This window comes from Gadus macrocephalus, chromosome 14 (genome assembly GCF_031168955.1).
Source record: "Gadus macrocephalus chromosome 14, ASM3116895v1".
NCBI lineage: Eukaryota > Metazoa > Chordata > Actinopteri > Gadiformes > Gadidae > Gadus > Gadus macrocephalus.
In genome coordinates, this window is record NC_082395.1 from 698,258 (window position 1) to 713,634 (window position 15,377).

General features: G+C 56.5%; 1 protein-coding gene across 1 annotated transcript in view; it reads right to left on the bottom strand.

Annotated features, from left to right (window-relative positions):
- Positions 1–987: 987 nt before the first annotated feature.
- Positions 988–15,377, bottom strand: part of trpm5 (transient receptor potential cation channel, subfamily M, member 5) — a 34,572-nt gene continuing 20,182 nt past the window's right edge. Inside the window, exons 14-28 of the mRNA XM_060071206.1 lie at positions 15,205–15,328; positions 14,491–14,636; positions 12,786–12,898; positions 11,865–11,966; positions 10,523–10,778; positions 9,265–9,383; positions 8,842–8,974; positions 7,420–7,594; positions 6,855–7,023; positions 6,143–6,321; positions 4,116–4,248; positions 3,308–3,380; positions 2,724–2,814; positions 1,292–1,362; positions 988–1,255 (exon numbers count right to left, since the gene is read on the bottom strand). Coding sequence (XP_059927189.1) covers positions 1,178–1,255; positions 1,292–1,362; positions 2,724–2,814; positions 3,308–3,380; positions 4,116–4,248; positions 6,143–6,321; positions 6,855–7,023; positions 7,420–7,594; positions 8,842–8,974; positions 9,265–9,383; positions 10,523–10,778; positions 11,865–11,966; positions 12,786–12,898; positions 14,491–14,636; positions 15,205–15,328 — 1,962 coding nt within the window. The 3' untranslated portion in view covers positions 988–1,177. The remainder of the gene's footprint in view (positions 1,256–1,291; positions 1,363–2,723; positions 2,815–3,307; positions 3,381–4,115; positions 4,249–6,142; positions 6,322–6,854; positions 7,024–7,419; positions 7,595–8,841; positions 8,975–9,264; positions 9,384–10,522; positions 10,779–11,864; positions 11,967–12,785; positions 12,899–14,490; positions 14,637–15,204; positions 15,329–15,377) is intronic.

Sequence of the window (15,377 nt, forward strand, 5' to 3'; positions counted from 1 at the left end):
TTGCCGTGTTGGTTAACATTACATTGAGTCTGTACAGACATGCCGACTAGCGGTACGACAACACGATTGGTCAGAAGACTTGGTTGTTGGTAAATGCTGGATCAAGAACAAACAAAATGATGGGTTTCTACAACAATAGTTTTGATTTCTGGTCTTGTTAAGCTTTATGGTCATCTACATATCTTCAGAGCTGTTTTCTATTAGTTCAGGTATTGTGGAAGAGATGTATTCAACTCAAATCTCAAAAGTGTAAATTGTTAGGGAATAACGGAAGGTAAGAGCATCTCACTCCAACTCTGAGGTCAAAGAAGCGTTTGTGACTCAGACCAAGAAGAGACTGAAGAGAGAGAATCATACTTGTATTATCTAGAATGTGCGACTTTTATTATATAAGAGTGATGTTCCTTCTGGACCTTCTTCTGAACACTGCCCACCTCTGGCAGAAGATCACCTGTAGGCCAGATCTCCTATTCTTGTTTCAGCCATGTTTTATGGTTTATTACACTTTGTTACATCTACTTTTTAATCCACTGTTTTACCGAGACATTATCAACACTTTTTTTTTTCGATAAACCAATAATGCTTTTGGACATTTTGTGTACAGAAAACGACTGCATATTTAGTGCCTTCATCCGCTGGTTGTGTGTTGTGGAGCAGCACTGTGTTTGTGGAGCTGTGTGTTTGTGGTGGACGATGAGACTCAGACTTGGAGAAGACGCGCGCAGTCGAACCCCAGGAGGTGGTCTGCCACCCGACCGGCCCATGGCGGCCAGTGGACCACCATATGGTGATGATTTGTTTGTGCTTTGTTGCTTTTAATCATCAGCTGTCAACCCAATCTCGCAGCTCCATGTTAAGAAGGCCAACTCTTTCATTCTGATGAATCCAAGCCACAGGATGAATCATCTTTTTTTGACCACAGCTTTGAAAAATCACAGTTGACATTGTGCTAATAAAAGAAGAACTGAATAATAAACACCACTAGTGTAGTGAAAACATTTTAATCGTGTCTCTGCTAAGGTGGGTCTTCACCTCAAGTGAAAGGGAAAAGCTTTGAAACATTTGGTACTGACTCAATTTAAAAGTGTTTTCTAAAGTATTGTATTTGTCTTTATCTGAATTGATATCCTGTATGGAAATGAGCAAACGCACGTTGGATCTCCTGGTGTCCTTCCATCTAGCGCTTCTCCTCATCGATGTACGGGAACTTCTTGTTGGCCCCGTAGCCCTGCTGTCTGGCCCGGGGCCCGGCGGCCTCGGCCTCCTGCTGTCTGGCCCGGGGCCCGGCGGCCTCGGCCTCCTCCTCTCCAGCGGCCTGGGGCCGGCCTCTGCCCCCCCCCGCCTGGGCTCCTGGCAACGACACTGCAGCGGCAACAACGGCTATAGTTAGCACCTGCTTTAGTTCTAGATGTAGGGCATTAAGGAGACGCTTTATCCAAAACGAGCTACAATAACATCAGTCAGGAGGAGGTGGAACAGAACATGGCCGTCGGTCCAGTCAGCGGGTTCAGAGAACCAAGTGTCAGGTGGGAGTATGGTACTGGTTATCAGCCGGTCTCCCAGTAGGTTAGGTCAGTATGGTACTGGTTATCAGCCGGTCTCCCAGTAGGTTAGGTCAGTATGGTACTGGTTATCAGCCGGTCTCCCAGTAGGTTAGGTCAGTATGGTACTGGTTATCAGCCGGTCTCCCAGTAGGTTAGGTCAGTATGGTACTGGTTATCAGCCGGTCTCCCAGTAGGTTAGGTCAGTATGGTACTGGTTATCAGCTGGTCTCCCAGTAGGTTAGGTCAGTATGGTACTGGTTATCAGCCGGTCTCCCAGTAGGTTAGGTCAGTATGGTACTGGTTATCAGCCGGTCTCCCAGTAGGTTAGGTCAGTATGGTACTGGTTATCAGCCGGTCTCCCAGTAGGTTAGGTCAGTATGGTACTGGTTATCAGCCGGTCTCCCAGTAGGTTAGGTCAGTATGGTACTGGTTATCAGCTGGTCTCCCAGTAGGTTAGGTCAGTATGGTACTGGTTATCAGCCGGTCTCCCAGTAGGTTAGGTCAGTATGGTACTGGTTATCAGCCGGTCTCCCAGTAGGTTAGGTCAGTATGGTACTGGTTATCAGCCGGTCTCCCAGTAGGTTAGGTCAGTATGGTACTGGTTATCAGCCGGTCTCCCAGTAGGTTAGGTCAGTATGGTACTGGTTATCAGCCGGTCTCCCAGTAGGTTAGGTCAGTATGGTACTGGTTATCAGCCGGTCTCCCAGTAGGTTAGGTCAGTATGGTACTGGTTATCAGCCGGTCTCCCAGTAGGTTAGGTCAGTATGGTACTGGTTATCAGCCGGTCTCCCAGTAGGTTAGGTCAGTATGGTACTGGTTATCAGCCGGTCTCCCAGTAGGTTAGGTCAGTATGGTACTGGTTATCAGCCGGTCTCCCAGTAGGTTAGGTCAGTATGGTACTGGTTATCAGCCGGTCTCCCAGTAGGTTAGGTCAGTATGGTACTGGTTATCAGCCGGTCTCCCAGTAGGTTAGGTCAGTATGGTACTGGTTATCAGCCGGTCTCCCAGTAGGTTAGGTCAGTATGGTACTGGTTATCAGCCGGTCTCCCAGTAGGTTAGGTCAGTATGGTACTGGTTATCAGCCGGTCTCCCAGTAGGTTAGGTCAGTATGGTACTGGTTATCAGCCGGTCTCCCAGTAGGTTAGGTCAGTATGGTACTGGTGAGGAGGACTGACTCACTGGGAGACTTGGGGGCGTCCCGGCCACACTTCAGGGTGCTCTGAGCGAAGCACTCGGCCAACCAGGACAGAACCTCACCGCAGTACCGCACCTGGAGGACAGAGAACACTGAACCCCAGAGAACACTGAACCCCAGAGAACACTGAACCCCAGAGAACACTGAACCCCAGAACACTGAACCCCAGAACACTGAACCCCAGAGAACACTGAACCCCAGAGAACACTGAACCCCAGAGAACACTGAACACAGAGAACACTGAACCCCAGAACACTGAACCCCAGAGAACACTGAACACAGAGAACACTGAACCCCAGAGAACACTGAACCCCAGAGAACACTGAACACAGAGAACACTGAGAACAAAGAACACTGAACCCCAGAGAACACTGAACCCCAGAGAACACTGAACCCCAGAGACTCCGCTACCTGTGGGCGAACAGCCCCGCCCCCCGGGGCCCCTTCAGTCCGGAGGTTGGACTGAACAGCCCCCCCCCCCGGGGCCCCTTCAGTCCGGAGGTTGGACTGAACAGCCCCCCCCCCCCCCCCCCCCCTGGGACCCCTTCAGTCCGGAGCTTCCTCTCACCTGGGCTTCAACGCTCACCATCCTCTTCTCCTGGTCCTTGAAGCCCCCGGCCATCCTCAGCAGGCTCTGCACCCTGAGGGGCAGGTCACAGGTCAAAGGTCAGAGGGACAGGCCTCAGGTCAGAGGGACAGGCCTCAGGTCAGGAGGTGGTTGGAGGGGGTGGTGTTAGGTGGAGGAGGAGGTGGTGTTAGGTGGAGGAGGAGGTGGTGTTAGGTGGAGGAGGTGGTGCTAGGTGGAGGAGGTGGTGGTGCTAGGTGGAGGAGGAGGTGGTGTTAGGTGAAGGAGGAGGTGGTGTTAGGTGGAGGAGGTGGTTTTAGGTGGAGGAGGGGGTGGTGTTAGGTGGAGGAGGAGGTGGTGTTAGGTGGAGGAGGAGGTGGTGTTAGGTGGAGGAGGAGGTGGTGTTAGGTGGAGGAGGAGGTGGAGGTGGTGGTGTTAGGTGGAGGAGGTGGTGCTAGGTGGAGGAGGAGGTGGTGGAGGAGGAGGTGGTGCTAGGTGGAGGAAGTGGTGCTAGGTGGAGGAGGAGGTGGTGTTAGGTGGAGGAGGTGGTGTTAGGTGGAGGTGGTGGTGTTAGGTGGATGAGGTGGTGTTAGGTGGAGGAGGTGGTGTTAGGTGGAGGAGGTGGTGGTGCTAGGTGGAGGAGGAGGTGGTGCTAGGTGGAGGAGGAGGTGGGTGGAGGAGGAGGAGGAGGAGGAGGAGCAGCATTACTTGGAGGAGGTGGTGCTAGGTGGAGGAGGAGGTGGTGTTAGGTGGAGGAGGAGGTGGTGCTAGGTGGAGGAGGTTTTGGGTGGAGGAGGAGGAGCAGCATTACTTGGAGGAGGTGCTCCGGAGGCGCTCCTCGCTGCTCTCCAGCAGTCGGCACTCCTGGTGGGCGAGGTAGTTCTCCTTCTGGACCGTCTCCCAGGTCATCAGCCGCTGGTCCAGGCCGGCCGGGAGCTCCCTCTCTGGGGGGGGGAGGGGGAGGAGAGAGAGGGGGAGGAGAGAGAGGGGGAGGGGGAGGGGGAGGAGAGAGAGGGGGAGGGGGAGGGGGGGGGAGAGAGGGTGTTGTATAAGGTGAGCCCACAGGGGGCGCTACAGGGACTGGTTCTCTGAACGCAGCGTGTATAAGGTGAGCCCACAGGGGGGCGCTACAGGGACTGGTTCTCTGAACGCAGCGTGTTGAAGGTGAGCCCACAGGGGGCGCTACAGGGACTGGTTCTCTGAACGCAGCATGTATAAGGTGAGCCCACAGGGGGCGCTACAGGGACTGGTTCTCTGAACGCAGCGTGTATAAGCAAGGCCGGATTATCCATAAATACAGTCGGGCGAGTGCCCTGGGGCACCAGCCAAATTGAGCCAATGGGGGGCACCAAATGATCAGGACAATGACTAAAGCCTTAACCTATTTTTGTTATATTTTAAATATTTTTTATCAGCATAATATACTAGTAGAGATAAAAACACATACAAAATGATCCACTGATAGGATTATTAATAAAAAAAATAGGGGGCCCTGGGTGTAGGGCCCCCCTCCCCCCATCATGGACGAGTCCACAATAACGCAGCGGCAGTGGCGCGAAATTATATGTAAACAAAAAATTCAAAAATGGACAGGAGAGATCACCATGAGACGCAGCGGGGGAGAAAGAGAAAAGCGTTCGCAGATGAGTCAACGGAGAATGATACAGTGCTTACCGGGAGTGATCCGTTCAAAGTGGAATGCTACACTGTGATCATTGACAGGTTGCTGTCATGTCTAGCGAAGCGCACTGACGCATACAGGGAGCTAAACGGCCTGTTTGGTGTGTTGTTCGATACGGACATTGACAGTGATAGTGTGCGTAAACGTGCAGCTGCGCTCTCCTCCACATATCCAGACGATCTTGACAACAGCTTTAGCGATGAACTACCGGTACTTCAGTTCAAAAACTTTGTGCGGGAGGAGGCAACCCGTTCACCTGAGGAGATGCTTCAAATAATCCGAAAAAATGGCATACAGACAACTTTCCCCGGCGTGTTCGTTGCACTTAGGCTGTTTCTAACTGACTGGTTCTCTGAACGCAGCGTGTTGAAGGTGGGCCACTAGGGGGCGCTACAGGGACTGGTTCTCTGAACGCAGCGTGTTGAAGGTGGGCCACCGGGGGGCGCTACAGGGACTGGTTCTCTGAACGCAGCGTGTTGAAGGTGGGCCACCGGGGGGCGCTACAGGGACTGGTTCTCTGAACGCAGCGTGTTGAAGGTGGGCCACCGGGGGGCGCTACAGGGACTGGTTCTCTGAACGCAGCGTGTTGAAGGTGGGCCACCGGGGGGCGCTACAGGGACTGGTTCTCTGAACGCAGCGTGTTGAAGGTGGGCCACCGGGGGGCGCTACAGGGACTGGTTCTCTGAACGCAGCGTGTTGAAGGTGGGCCACCGGGGGGCGCTACAGGGACTGGTTCTCTGAACGCAGCGTGTTGAAGGTGGGCCACCGGGGGGCGCTACAGGGACTGGTTCTCTGAACGCAGCGTGTTGAAGGTGGGCCACCGGGGGGCGCTACAGGGACTGGTTCTCTGAACGCAGCGTGTTGAAGGTGGGCCACCGGGGGGCGCTACAGGGACTGGTTCTCTGAACGCAGCGTGTTGAAGGTGGGCCACCGGGGGGCGCTACAGGGACTGGTTCTCTGAACGCAGCGTGTTGAAGGTGGGCCACCGGGGGGCGCTACAGGGACTGGTTCTCTGAACGCAGCGTGTTGAAGGTGGGCCACCGGGGGGCGCTACAGGGACTGGTTCTCTGAACGCAGCGTGTTGAAGGTGGGCCACCGGGGGGCGCTACAGGGACTGGTTCTCTGAACGCAGCGTGTTGAAGGTGCGCCTCTCGTACCCAGGTGCTCCTGCTTGGGCTCGGTCCTCTTCACCACGCTGAGCAGCAGCTGGGACAGGTGGCTGATGATGATGAAGGGCGGGGCCAGCGCAGGCCGGCTGTGGTACTCCACGATGAGGTGGTAGCGCTGGTACTTCCAGTAGATGTCGGTGTGCTCCTGCACCACCTGGAAGGTGTAGCTGGGGGGAGAGGAGGGTGGAGGTGGAGTGTTCAGAGGTCAGTATCATAGATGGTACACACGGTGGAGGGAATGGTTCCAGATGTCAAGACACTTAATGCAGGTTCAAGCTACTACCCTGCAGGTCACACTAACACTACGACCAATCAGAAGAATGGGCAAGGGTCCACCGATGTGATTGGTTGATGGTCTGGGCTAGGGGAATCGGGGAGTGAGTATTTTTCTCGTTCCCCGTGACTCGCTGAGTAAATTCAAATTCTGCCCTCGTGAGAACTCTGCATTTCCAGGGTATTTGTACATAATACATAACGGCAAAACGATTCTACCATCAATTATAATTTAAAGCCGACTAATTCTTTGATCTGAACCTTTTTCACCATTGAAGGGAAGCAGAGGGCTTTGTTTCTGGACATGTCTTCCCTCTCCACGGCCACGGGAACGCCTGCTCTGGTCTCTCTGACCCTCCCTCACGCGTGGTCTAGTAAACATCTGGCGTGCGCTCACGGTTTGACCGCCGGTGTGGGCGCGGCTGACCTGAACATGGCGATGAGGAGGTTGAGCAGCAGCACGTTGGTGACCAGGAGGAAGATGACCAGCAGCAGGATGACCAGCCAGTTGGCGTAGATGTTGGGGCAGGGCGGCAGGGTGCCCATGATGATCTCCTCGGGGACGTCGGTGCAGTTGATGTCCGGCATGCGGGCCGCTGCCCTCGTCAACACCGGGGGGGGGGACAAGAACCAGCGTTAGTGGAGCCGTCCCCAGGGGGCGCTGCCAGCACTAATGAGGGTCTGCCTCTCAGGGCCCGGGGGGGGGTCCTATCTGCACTCGTCATAGAGTAGCAGACATCTAGCAGCAGCAGCGGTGGTGTTGTGACTCCTGGCCTACGAGGACAGGAAAGGGTCCGTCATCCCCTTACACCATCATCGCCTTACAGCGGCTGGGACCTTTCATCTTCATTTGAGATAGGAGAAAATGGCCGCCCATCCATCTAGAGGGATGGATGGGCGGACGGACAGAGAGAGATATCCCTGGGGCCGGAGCAGGAACCTCCTTCCTCAGGGAGTAATGGAAAATCCATTCTCATCCGGCCGGGCCTCACCATCTATCTCCTCCAGGGGGATCTGTCCGAAGATGTGAAGGTAGGGGCGGTACAGAGCCCGGCGGAACACCCAGTCGATGCGGGGGTCGTTAGGGTGCAGCAGGGCCTGGGTGGCCACGCCATACGCTATCATCCACACGCTCAGGAAGAAGAGGAAGAAGAACACATCCTTCATCTGGAGACACGGAGACAGAGATGGGGTTCAGAGGCTGGAGGTGTGAGGGTCTGTCTGGGTCTGGAACTCTCCTCACTCTGCTTGTGTTTTATAAACTAGGTAGACCAGGGGTCTTCAACGTCCTCCAGGCCAAGGACCCCCAAACTGATGGAGAGATGGAGCGGGGACCCCCTACTTATGCATTGTATAAAATTGTGTTTGATATTAAACTGGTCCTATAGTGCCATGTATAAATGTACCGTGTTATTTTGCACTCAATACTAAGATATTAAAATACACAGGTTCATATATTCATGTTTTCTTTTTAAACATGTGCAAGGTACAGTGAGTAGGGTGGCCATGCCACTGCCATTCATAAACAGAACATAATAAACTGATGCCTGCCAAGACCAACAATGTCTATCAATTGCATGTCATCATGCATCAAATTTTTAATTTAATTTAATTTTTTTAATTTTTATAACATAAATGTGGAAACGAAAATTAGTGATGTTTGTTAGTGTCTTTCTTTTACTCCGCGAGTAGTCCGGTAGTCACAACTTATCAACCCCAGCCTGTCCGGTTGCTAAGCGACGTCAACGTCTTTGGCTGAATATATCTCTACTGATCGCTTATTTTCCCGATAATGACCGGCGTTCTGTACATTGTCCCTTACATAACAGCACTCTCTCTCTCCCAACAGTCTTCGCTGCACACTCTCATCCAAATACGCATTGTTTGCGGCGGAGCCGAGAGGGAGTAGATATAAACACAGGACGAGAAACGGACGTTGCTGTGCTGTCCTTCCTCTTAATTGAAGAAGCAGGCAGAGAACAGCTCTCTCCTGCTGGGCTTTCATCAAATACAGAAAAAATGTCGCAGCCAGTCCAGATGTGTCAGGTGTGCGCGCGAGACCGTAAATGCCATATATATATAGTACATTTGGATCGCATGATAGGAATAGATCAATTCCGATTAGAAATCGGATCAAAAGTGTCCATGTAAACGCGGCTAGAGTGTTGGATTCATGTTAATGTGTAGTTAAAGACGGTTCAATTTGTGGAAAAATTTTCAGAAAAAAGTGTCTAATCAAGCGGACCCCCTGTTGAAGACCTCTGAGGTAGACTAACTAGATGCTCAGAGTTCACTGATGTAACACATACATTAACCATCACCATTAATAAAGTCAGTCTCTCTCTCTCTCTCTCTCTCTCTCTCTCTCTCTCCCTCTCTCTCTCCCTCTCTCTCTCCCCCCCCCCCCCCCCCACCATTCGTTCCACGATGATGATCTTGGGCCCGAGCTGCTTGTGGATGGCGAAGATGTGGATGAGCCTGAGGGTGAAGACCATGAAGTCCAGGGCCAGCACGGTCCTGCCCGCCTCGTAGGTGTTTGAGGACATCCTGCAACAACACAACGGATCTGGGAACTCTTTACACTTCATTTATGTTCTCCCAAGGCGTTTATTCACTTTGTTCTCAGCCTTTGTCACAGAGGTGTAACGGTAGGAACCAACTGAAGCCCGTTTGGTTAATTAGGACTCTGTTTGTGTCCAGTGCCATAATTAATGTCATGAGGTCCACGTGTGTTGACCCTGCTATCACACCTCTGTCAGGAGGGACTGGTCCAGGCGCTCTAAAGCCCTTCTAGTGATGACCCCTGTTGTTCCCAGGGACCCAGAAGGCGGCCCTACCTGCAGGACAGCCCCACCACGAACAGGGAGATGGCCACCATGTCACACTTGTTCCAGTTGTCCTCCAAGTAGAACTTGATCTTCTTGAAGATGTTGATCTCCTCGTCTGTAAAGAAGCTCTAGGCGTCGACAGACAGAAAGTAAACTGTGAGCCTAACTCATCCTACTCCTTTAAGTAATTTAATAACAAACAAGATGATGAGATCTTATTAATAACCAAAATCCCATTGGTTATCAATGCCCAGTGATGGCCAAGGGTGAGGGTGAGGGTGAGGGTCAGGGTCAGGGTCAGGGTGAGGGTGAGGGTGAGGGTGAGGGTCAGGGTGAGGGTCAGGGTGAGGGTCAGGGTGAGGGTCAGGGTCAGGGTGAGGGTGAGGGTGAGGGTCAGGGTGAGGGTGAGGGTCAGGGTGAGGGTGAGGGTCAGGGTCAGGGTGAGGGTCAGGGTGAGGGTCAGGGTGAGGGTCAGGGTGAGGGTCGGGGTCAGGGTCAGGGTTAGGGTCAGGGTCAGGGTCAGGGTGAGGGTCGGGGTGAGGGTCAGGGTCAGGGTCAGGGTGAGGGTGAGGGTGAGGGTGAGGGTTAGGGTCAGGGTGAGGGTCAGGGTGAGGGTCGGGGTCAGGGTTAGGGTCAGGGTGAGGGTCGGGGTGAGGGTGAGGGTCAGGGTCAGGGTGAGGGTCGGGGTGAGGGTCAGGGTCAGGGTCAGGGTCAGGGTGAGGGTGAGGGTGAGGGTTAGGGTCAGGGTGAGGGTCAGGGTGAGGGTCGGGGTCAGGGTTAGGGTCAGGGTGAGGGTCGGGGTGAGGGTGAGGGTCAGGGTGAGGGTTAGGGTCGGGGTCAGGGTGAGGGTCGGGGTGAGGGTCAGGGTTAGGGTCAGGGTCAGGGTGAGGGTCAGGGTTAGGGTCAGGGTCAGGGTCAGGGTGAGGGTCAGGGTCAGGGTCGGGGTGAGGGTGAGGGTCAGGGTGAGGGTTAGGGTCGGGGTCAGGGTGAGGGTCGGGGTCAGGGTGAGGGTCGGGGTGAGGGTCAGGGTCAGGGTGAGGGTGAGGGTTAGGGTCAGGGTGAGGGTCAGGGTGAGGGTCGGGGTCAGGGTCGGGGTGAGGGTGAGGGTCAGGGTGAGGGTTAGGGTCGGGGTCAGGGTGAGGGTCGGGGTCAGGGTGAGGGTCGGGGTGAGGGTCAGGGTCAGGGTTAGGGTGAGGGTGAGGGTCAGGGTGAGGGTTAGGGTTAGGGTCAGGGTTAGGGTCAGGGTTAGGGTCAGGGTGAGGGTCACCTGTCGTATCTCCTCCAGCACCAGGGTGAACACCCAGAAGTAGAGCATGACCTCGGGGCCCCCCGGCCCGCGGGGCGGCGGGGGCCTGAAGTCCAGCAGCAGCACGTAGCTGAAGAGCCCCAGGAAGGCGAAGTACATGATGACGTTCCCCAGGAACACCGTGACCGGGGCGCTCCAGAAGCGGTGCCAGCGCCGCAGGAAGAAGCGCCACCACACGGCGGCACAGCTCTGACCGGCGGCGTGGGGGGCGGAGCCTCTGGGGGAGGCGGGACGGTGTCAGCGGGGGGGCGGAGTCTGGGGCGTGGCGCTGAGGGGGACTCGTCACGGGGGCTTACAACGTCGTCAGGGGGGGGTAAGCTGTAACGGGGGGGGGGGTAGGCTGTGAGGGGGGGGGGGTAGGCTGTGAGGGGGGGGGGGGGGGTAGGCTGTGAGGGGGGGGGGGGTAGGCTGTGAGGGGGGGGGTAGGCTGTGAGGGGGGGGGGGTAGGCTGGGAGGGGGGGGGGGTAGGCTGTGAGGGGGGGGTTAAGATGCAATGGGGGGGGAGGCTGTGAGGGGGGGGGGGCAGGCTGTGAGGGGGGGGGGTAGGCTGTGAGGGGGGGGTAGGCTGTGAGGGGGGGGGGGGTAGGCTGTGAGGGGGGGGGTAGGCTGTGAGGGGGGGGTAGGCTGTGAGGGGGGGGGGGTAGGCTGTGAGGGGGGGGGGTAGGCTGGGAGGGGGGGGGGGTAGGCTGTGAGGGGGGGGGTAAGATGCAATGGGGGGGGTAGGCTGTGAGGGGGGGGGGTAGGCTGTGAGGGGGGGGGGTAGGCTGTGAGGGGGGGGGGGGTAGGCTGTGAGGGGGGGGTAGGCTGTGAGGGGGGGGGGGTAGGCTGTGAGGGGGGGGGGGGTAGGCTGGGAGGGGGGGGGGGTAGGCTGTGAGGGGGGGGGTAGGCTGTGAGGGGGGGGGTAGGCTGGGAGGGGGGGGGGGGTAGGCTGGGAGGGGGGGGTAGGCTGTGAGGGGGGGGGTAAGATGCAATGGGGGGGGTAGGCTGTGAGGGGGGGGGGTAGGCTGTGAGGGGGGGGGGTAGGCTGGGAGGGGGGGGGGGGTAGGCTGTGAGGGGGGGGGTAGGCTGTGAGGGGGGGGGTAGGCTGGGAGGGGGGGGTAGGCTGTGAGGGGGGGGGGGGTAGGCTGTGAGGGGGGGGGGTAAGCTGTAACGGGGGGGGGGGGGTAGGCTGTGAGGGGGGGGTAGGCTGTGAGGGGGGGGGTAGGCTGGGAGGGGGGGGGGGTTAAGCTGTAACGGGGGGGGGGGTAGGCTGGGAGGGGGGGGGTAGGCTGTGAGGGGGGGGTAGGCTGGGAGGGGGTCTTACAGGGGGTCGTCGTCGTCGGTCAACAGCAGGGCCTTCTCCGTGTCCAGGCTGTCCAGCTCCGTGAACGGCTCCCCTGAGCTCCTGCTGTCTGACTCCTCCTCACTGGGGAGGAGAGAGGAGTCAGAGGAGGAGAGAGGAGAGAGGAGGGAGGAGAGAGGAGAGAGGAGGGAGGAGATAGGAGGAGGGAGGAGAGAGGAGAGAGGAGAGAGGAGCGAGGAGGGAGGAGAGAGGAGAGAGGAGGGAGGAGGGAGGAGAGAGGAGGGAGGAGAGAGGAGGGAGGAGGGAGGAGGGGAGAGGAGGAGGGGAGAGGAGGAGAGAGGAGAGAGGAGGAGGAGGGAGGAGAGAGGAGAGAGGAGGGAGGAGAGAGGAGGGAGGAGGAGGGGAGAGGAGAGAGGAGGGAGGAGAGAGGAGAGAGGATGAGGAGAGAGGAGAGAGGAGGGAGGAGGGAGGAGAGAGGAGGGAGGAGGGAGGAGGGAGGAGGGGAGAGGAGGAGGGGAGAGGAGGAGGGAGGAGGGGAGAGGAGGAGGGGAGAGGAGGAGAGAGGAGAGAGGAGAGAGGAGAGAGGAGATAGGAGGAGGAGGGAGGAGAGAGGAGAGAGGAGGAGGAGAGAGGAGAGAGGAGAGAGGAGGGAGGAGAGAGGAGAGAGGAGAGAGGAGAGAGGAGGGAGGAGAGAGGAGAGAGGATGAGGAGAGAGGAGAGAGGAGAAGGAGAGAGGAGCGAGGAGGGAGGAGAGAGGAGAGAGGAGGGAGGAGAGAGGAGAGAGGAGAGAGGAGAGAGGAGGAGAGGAGGAGGGGAGAGGAGAGAGGAGAGAGGAGAGAGGAGAGAGGAGGGAGGAGGGAGGAGAGAGGAGAGAGGAGAGAGGAGGGAGGAGGGAGGAGAGAGGAGAGAGGAGAGCACCGCGAGGAGCGCACCGCGGGTCACCTGAACTTGATGAGGTTGGTCCAGATGAGGGGCGGGCAGAAGAAGGAGAGCACCAGCTTGGAGATGCCCGTGTCGGTGGTCATGGCCCCCCACCAGATCTTGGTCAGCATGGCCTGCACAGCGGGGGTCCGTTAGGGGGGGGCTCTAACCTGACGCCCTCTCTTACCACGCCTACAGGCTGGGGACCAGTTAGCGCCTCGGAGCATCATAGATTAATATGATGAATAATAGAATGCATACTATAACATATTCAGAGAAAAACAACCAGACTTTAGTGTATTAGCCCGGCGGCCCCAAAGGGCCCTGAATAAGGTTAACACATATCCACGCCGTTCGGTGGACAGTCTTCAGTATATTAGCCCGGCGGCCCCAAAGGGCCCTGAATAAGAGCAGCAGAGAGCGGTGGAGCCTCTCATGTAAACGCTGAGTACCGCCACTAGAGGGAGTGAGGAGCTGCTGATTCAGAGGCTCGCTCTCTCTCGGGCTGATAGCAGCTTCCAGTGGAAACTCAATATCCTCCTCGCATGAGGCATCGGTCATTTCCCAGAACATGTGGAATGGAGTCACCTGCCTGCTGCCGATATTAAACCCCCATCTCATCAGAACCACCCAGCGCCCTGGTTAATGGAGCAGCATTCTCCGGCGGATGATGAGTTAGGGAGCTGGATCAAAGCGGAGCATCTTGTTTCCTGCTGGGTTGCCTAATTGATAGGCTGCTTGTCCAGGCTAGCGTTTCATTGTTCATCTTCTAATAATGAAACCATTTCGATTCATTATGAATTCATTACAATAAGCCTCGACTGAGACTCTCTCAGCAGGAGAGGTGATTAAATGGGGGCTGAATTGAATCCTTTACAAAACATCTTCTTTGATAAAACTAGACTAAGTTGGTCTGAAAGATATTTGATCTAGAAGTAGCAGAACTGAGTAGGATAAATGAATAGCAAGAGAACAGATTAAAGATATATCGGCATATTGATGATTGAGCAAAGCCGTAGAATCGGACCCTTAACGTCCCTGACGTCCTTTTAAAGCCCTTATAAGATCGCTCTGATGAATGAATGAATAATTCATCCTCACCAACACACTACACCCAGCCTGTTTAAGGAGATCCTCACAGCCTCTGAGCCTCACAGCCTCTGAGCCTCAGAGACTCGCAACCTCTCAGCCTCTGATCCTCTCAGCCTCTGATCCTCACAGCCTCTGATCCTCACAGCCTCTCAGCCTCTGATCCTCACAGCCTCTGATCCTCACAGCCTCACAGCATCAGAGCCTCACAGCTCGACTGATCCTCACAGCCTCTGATCCTCACAGCCTCAGAGCCTCACAGCCTCTGATCCTCACAGCCTCTGAGCCTCACAGCCTCTGAGCCTCTGATCCTCACAGCCTCACAGCATCAGAGCCTCACAGCTCGACTGATCCTCACAGCCTCTGATCCTCACAGCCTCAGAGCCTCACAGCCTCTGATCCTCGCAGCCTCTGAGCCTCACAGCCTCTGATCCTCACAGCCTCTGAGTCTCACAGCCTCTGATCCTCACAGCCTCTGATCCTCACAGCCTCTGATCCTCACAGCCTCAGAGCCTCACAGCCTCTGAGCCTCACAGCCTCTGAGCCTCACAGCCTCTGATCCTCACAGCCTCTGAGCCTCACAGCCTCTGAGCCTCACAGCCTCACAGCCTCAGAGCCTCAGAGGCTCGTCCGTTACCTGGACTCCGTCGTGGGCGAAGAAGGACTTGGCGTCGGCCTCGGTGGCGAGGTTGAGCACGGTGGACTTGCTCCAGCAGCGTGTCCGGCGGACCAGCAGGGCGTAGGCCCGGTCCTCGCTGTTGGAGTAGCACTCCCCGAACAGGTCTGGGGGGGGCACAGGGAGGGGGGTCAGGGGCAGTTGGAGTAGCACTCCCCGAACAGGTCTGGGGGGGGGGGGGACACAGGGAGGGGGAGGGGGAGGGGGCTGGGGTCCCCGGGCCCAGCGAGGGGACCCCAGCCTGTGGGTCGGCCTGCTGCTCCCAGATGGGGGGTCCATTGCTCGGGGTTTGGGCTCCGTGTCTCTGCAGCGGTATGTGGTCGGAACGCTGGAACAACTCAACTCGTGATTTAAAGAAGTGGACGTATTTTTTAGGAAAAGAACATGAACAGCAATCTGAAGAACAAAATACATTTTATTATATAATAATTAACCTAACCCAAAAACTATTTCCAGGTCACCAAGGGAAGCGGGGTCCCTAATCACATGACCTCCTGCCTGCGCCCTGATTGGCTGATGAGGTCATGAGGGACTCACCCAGGGCGAACTGCTCACATGACCTCCTGCCTGCGCCCTGATTGGCTGATGAGGTCATGAGGGACTCACCCAGGGCGAACTGCTCACATGACCTCCTGCCTGCGCCCTGATTGGCTGATGAGGTCATGAGGGACTCACCCAGGGCGAACTGCTCGTACTTGGCCTCCTTCATGCTGCGGGCGGACTCGGCCTCTGACTCCAGCCTCGCCATCTCCTTCAGGATCTTACAGCCCGCCAGCGCCGCCGCCACCGCCTCCGGGCCCTGGGGACCAGGAGGTCAGAGGTCAGCTCACTGAGGTCCAGGAGGTCAG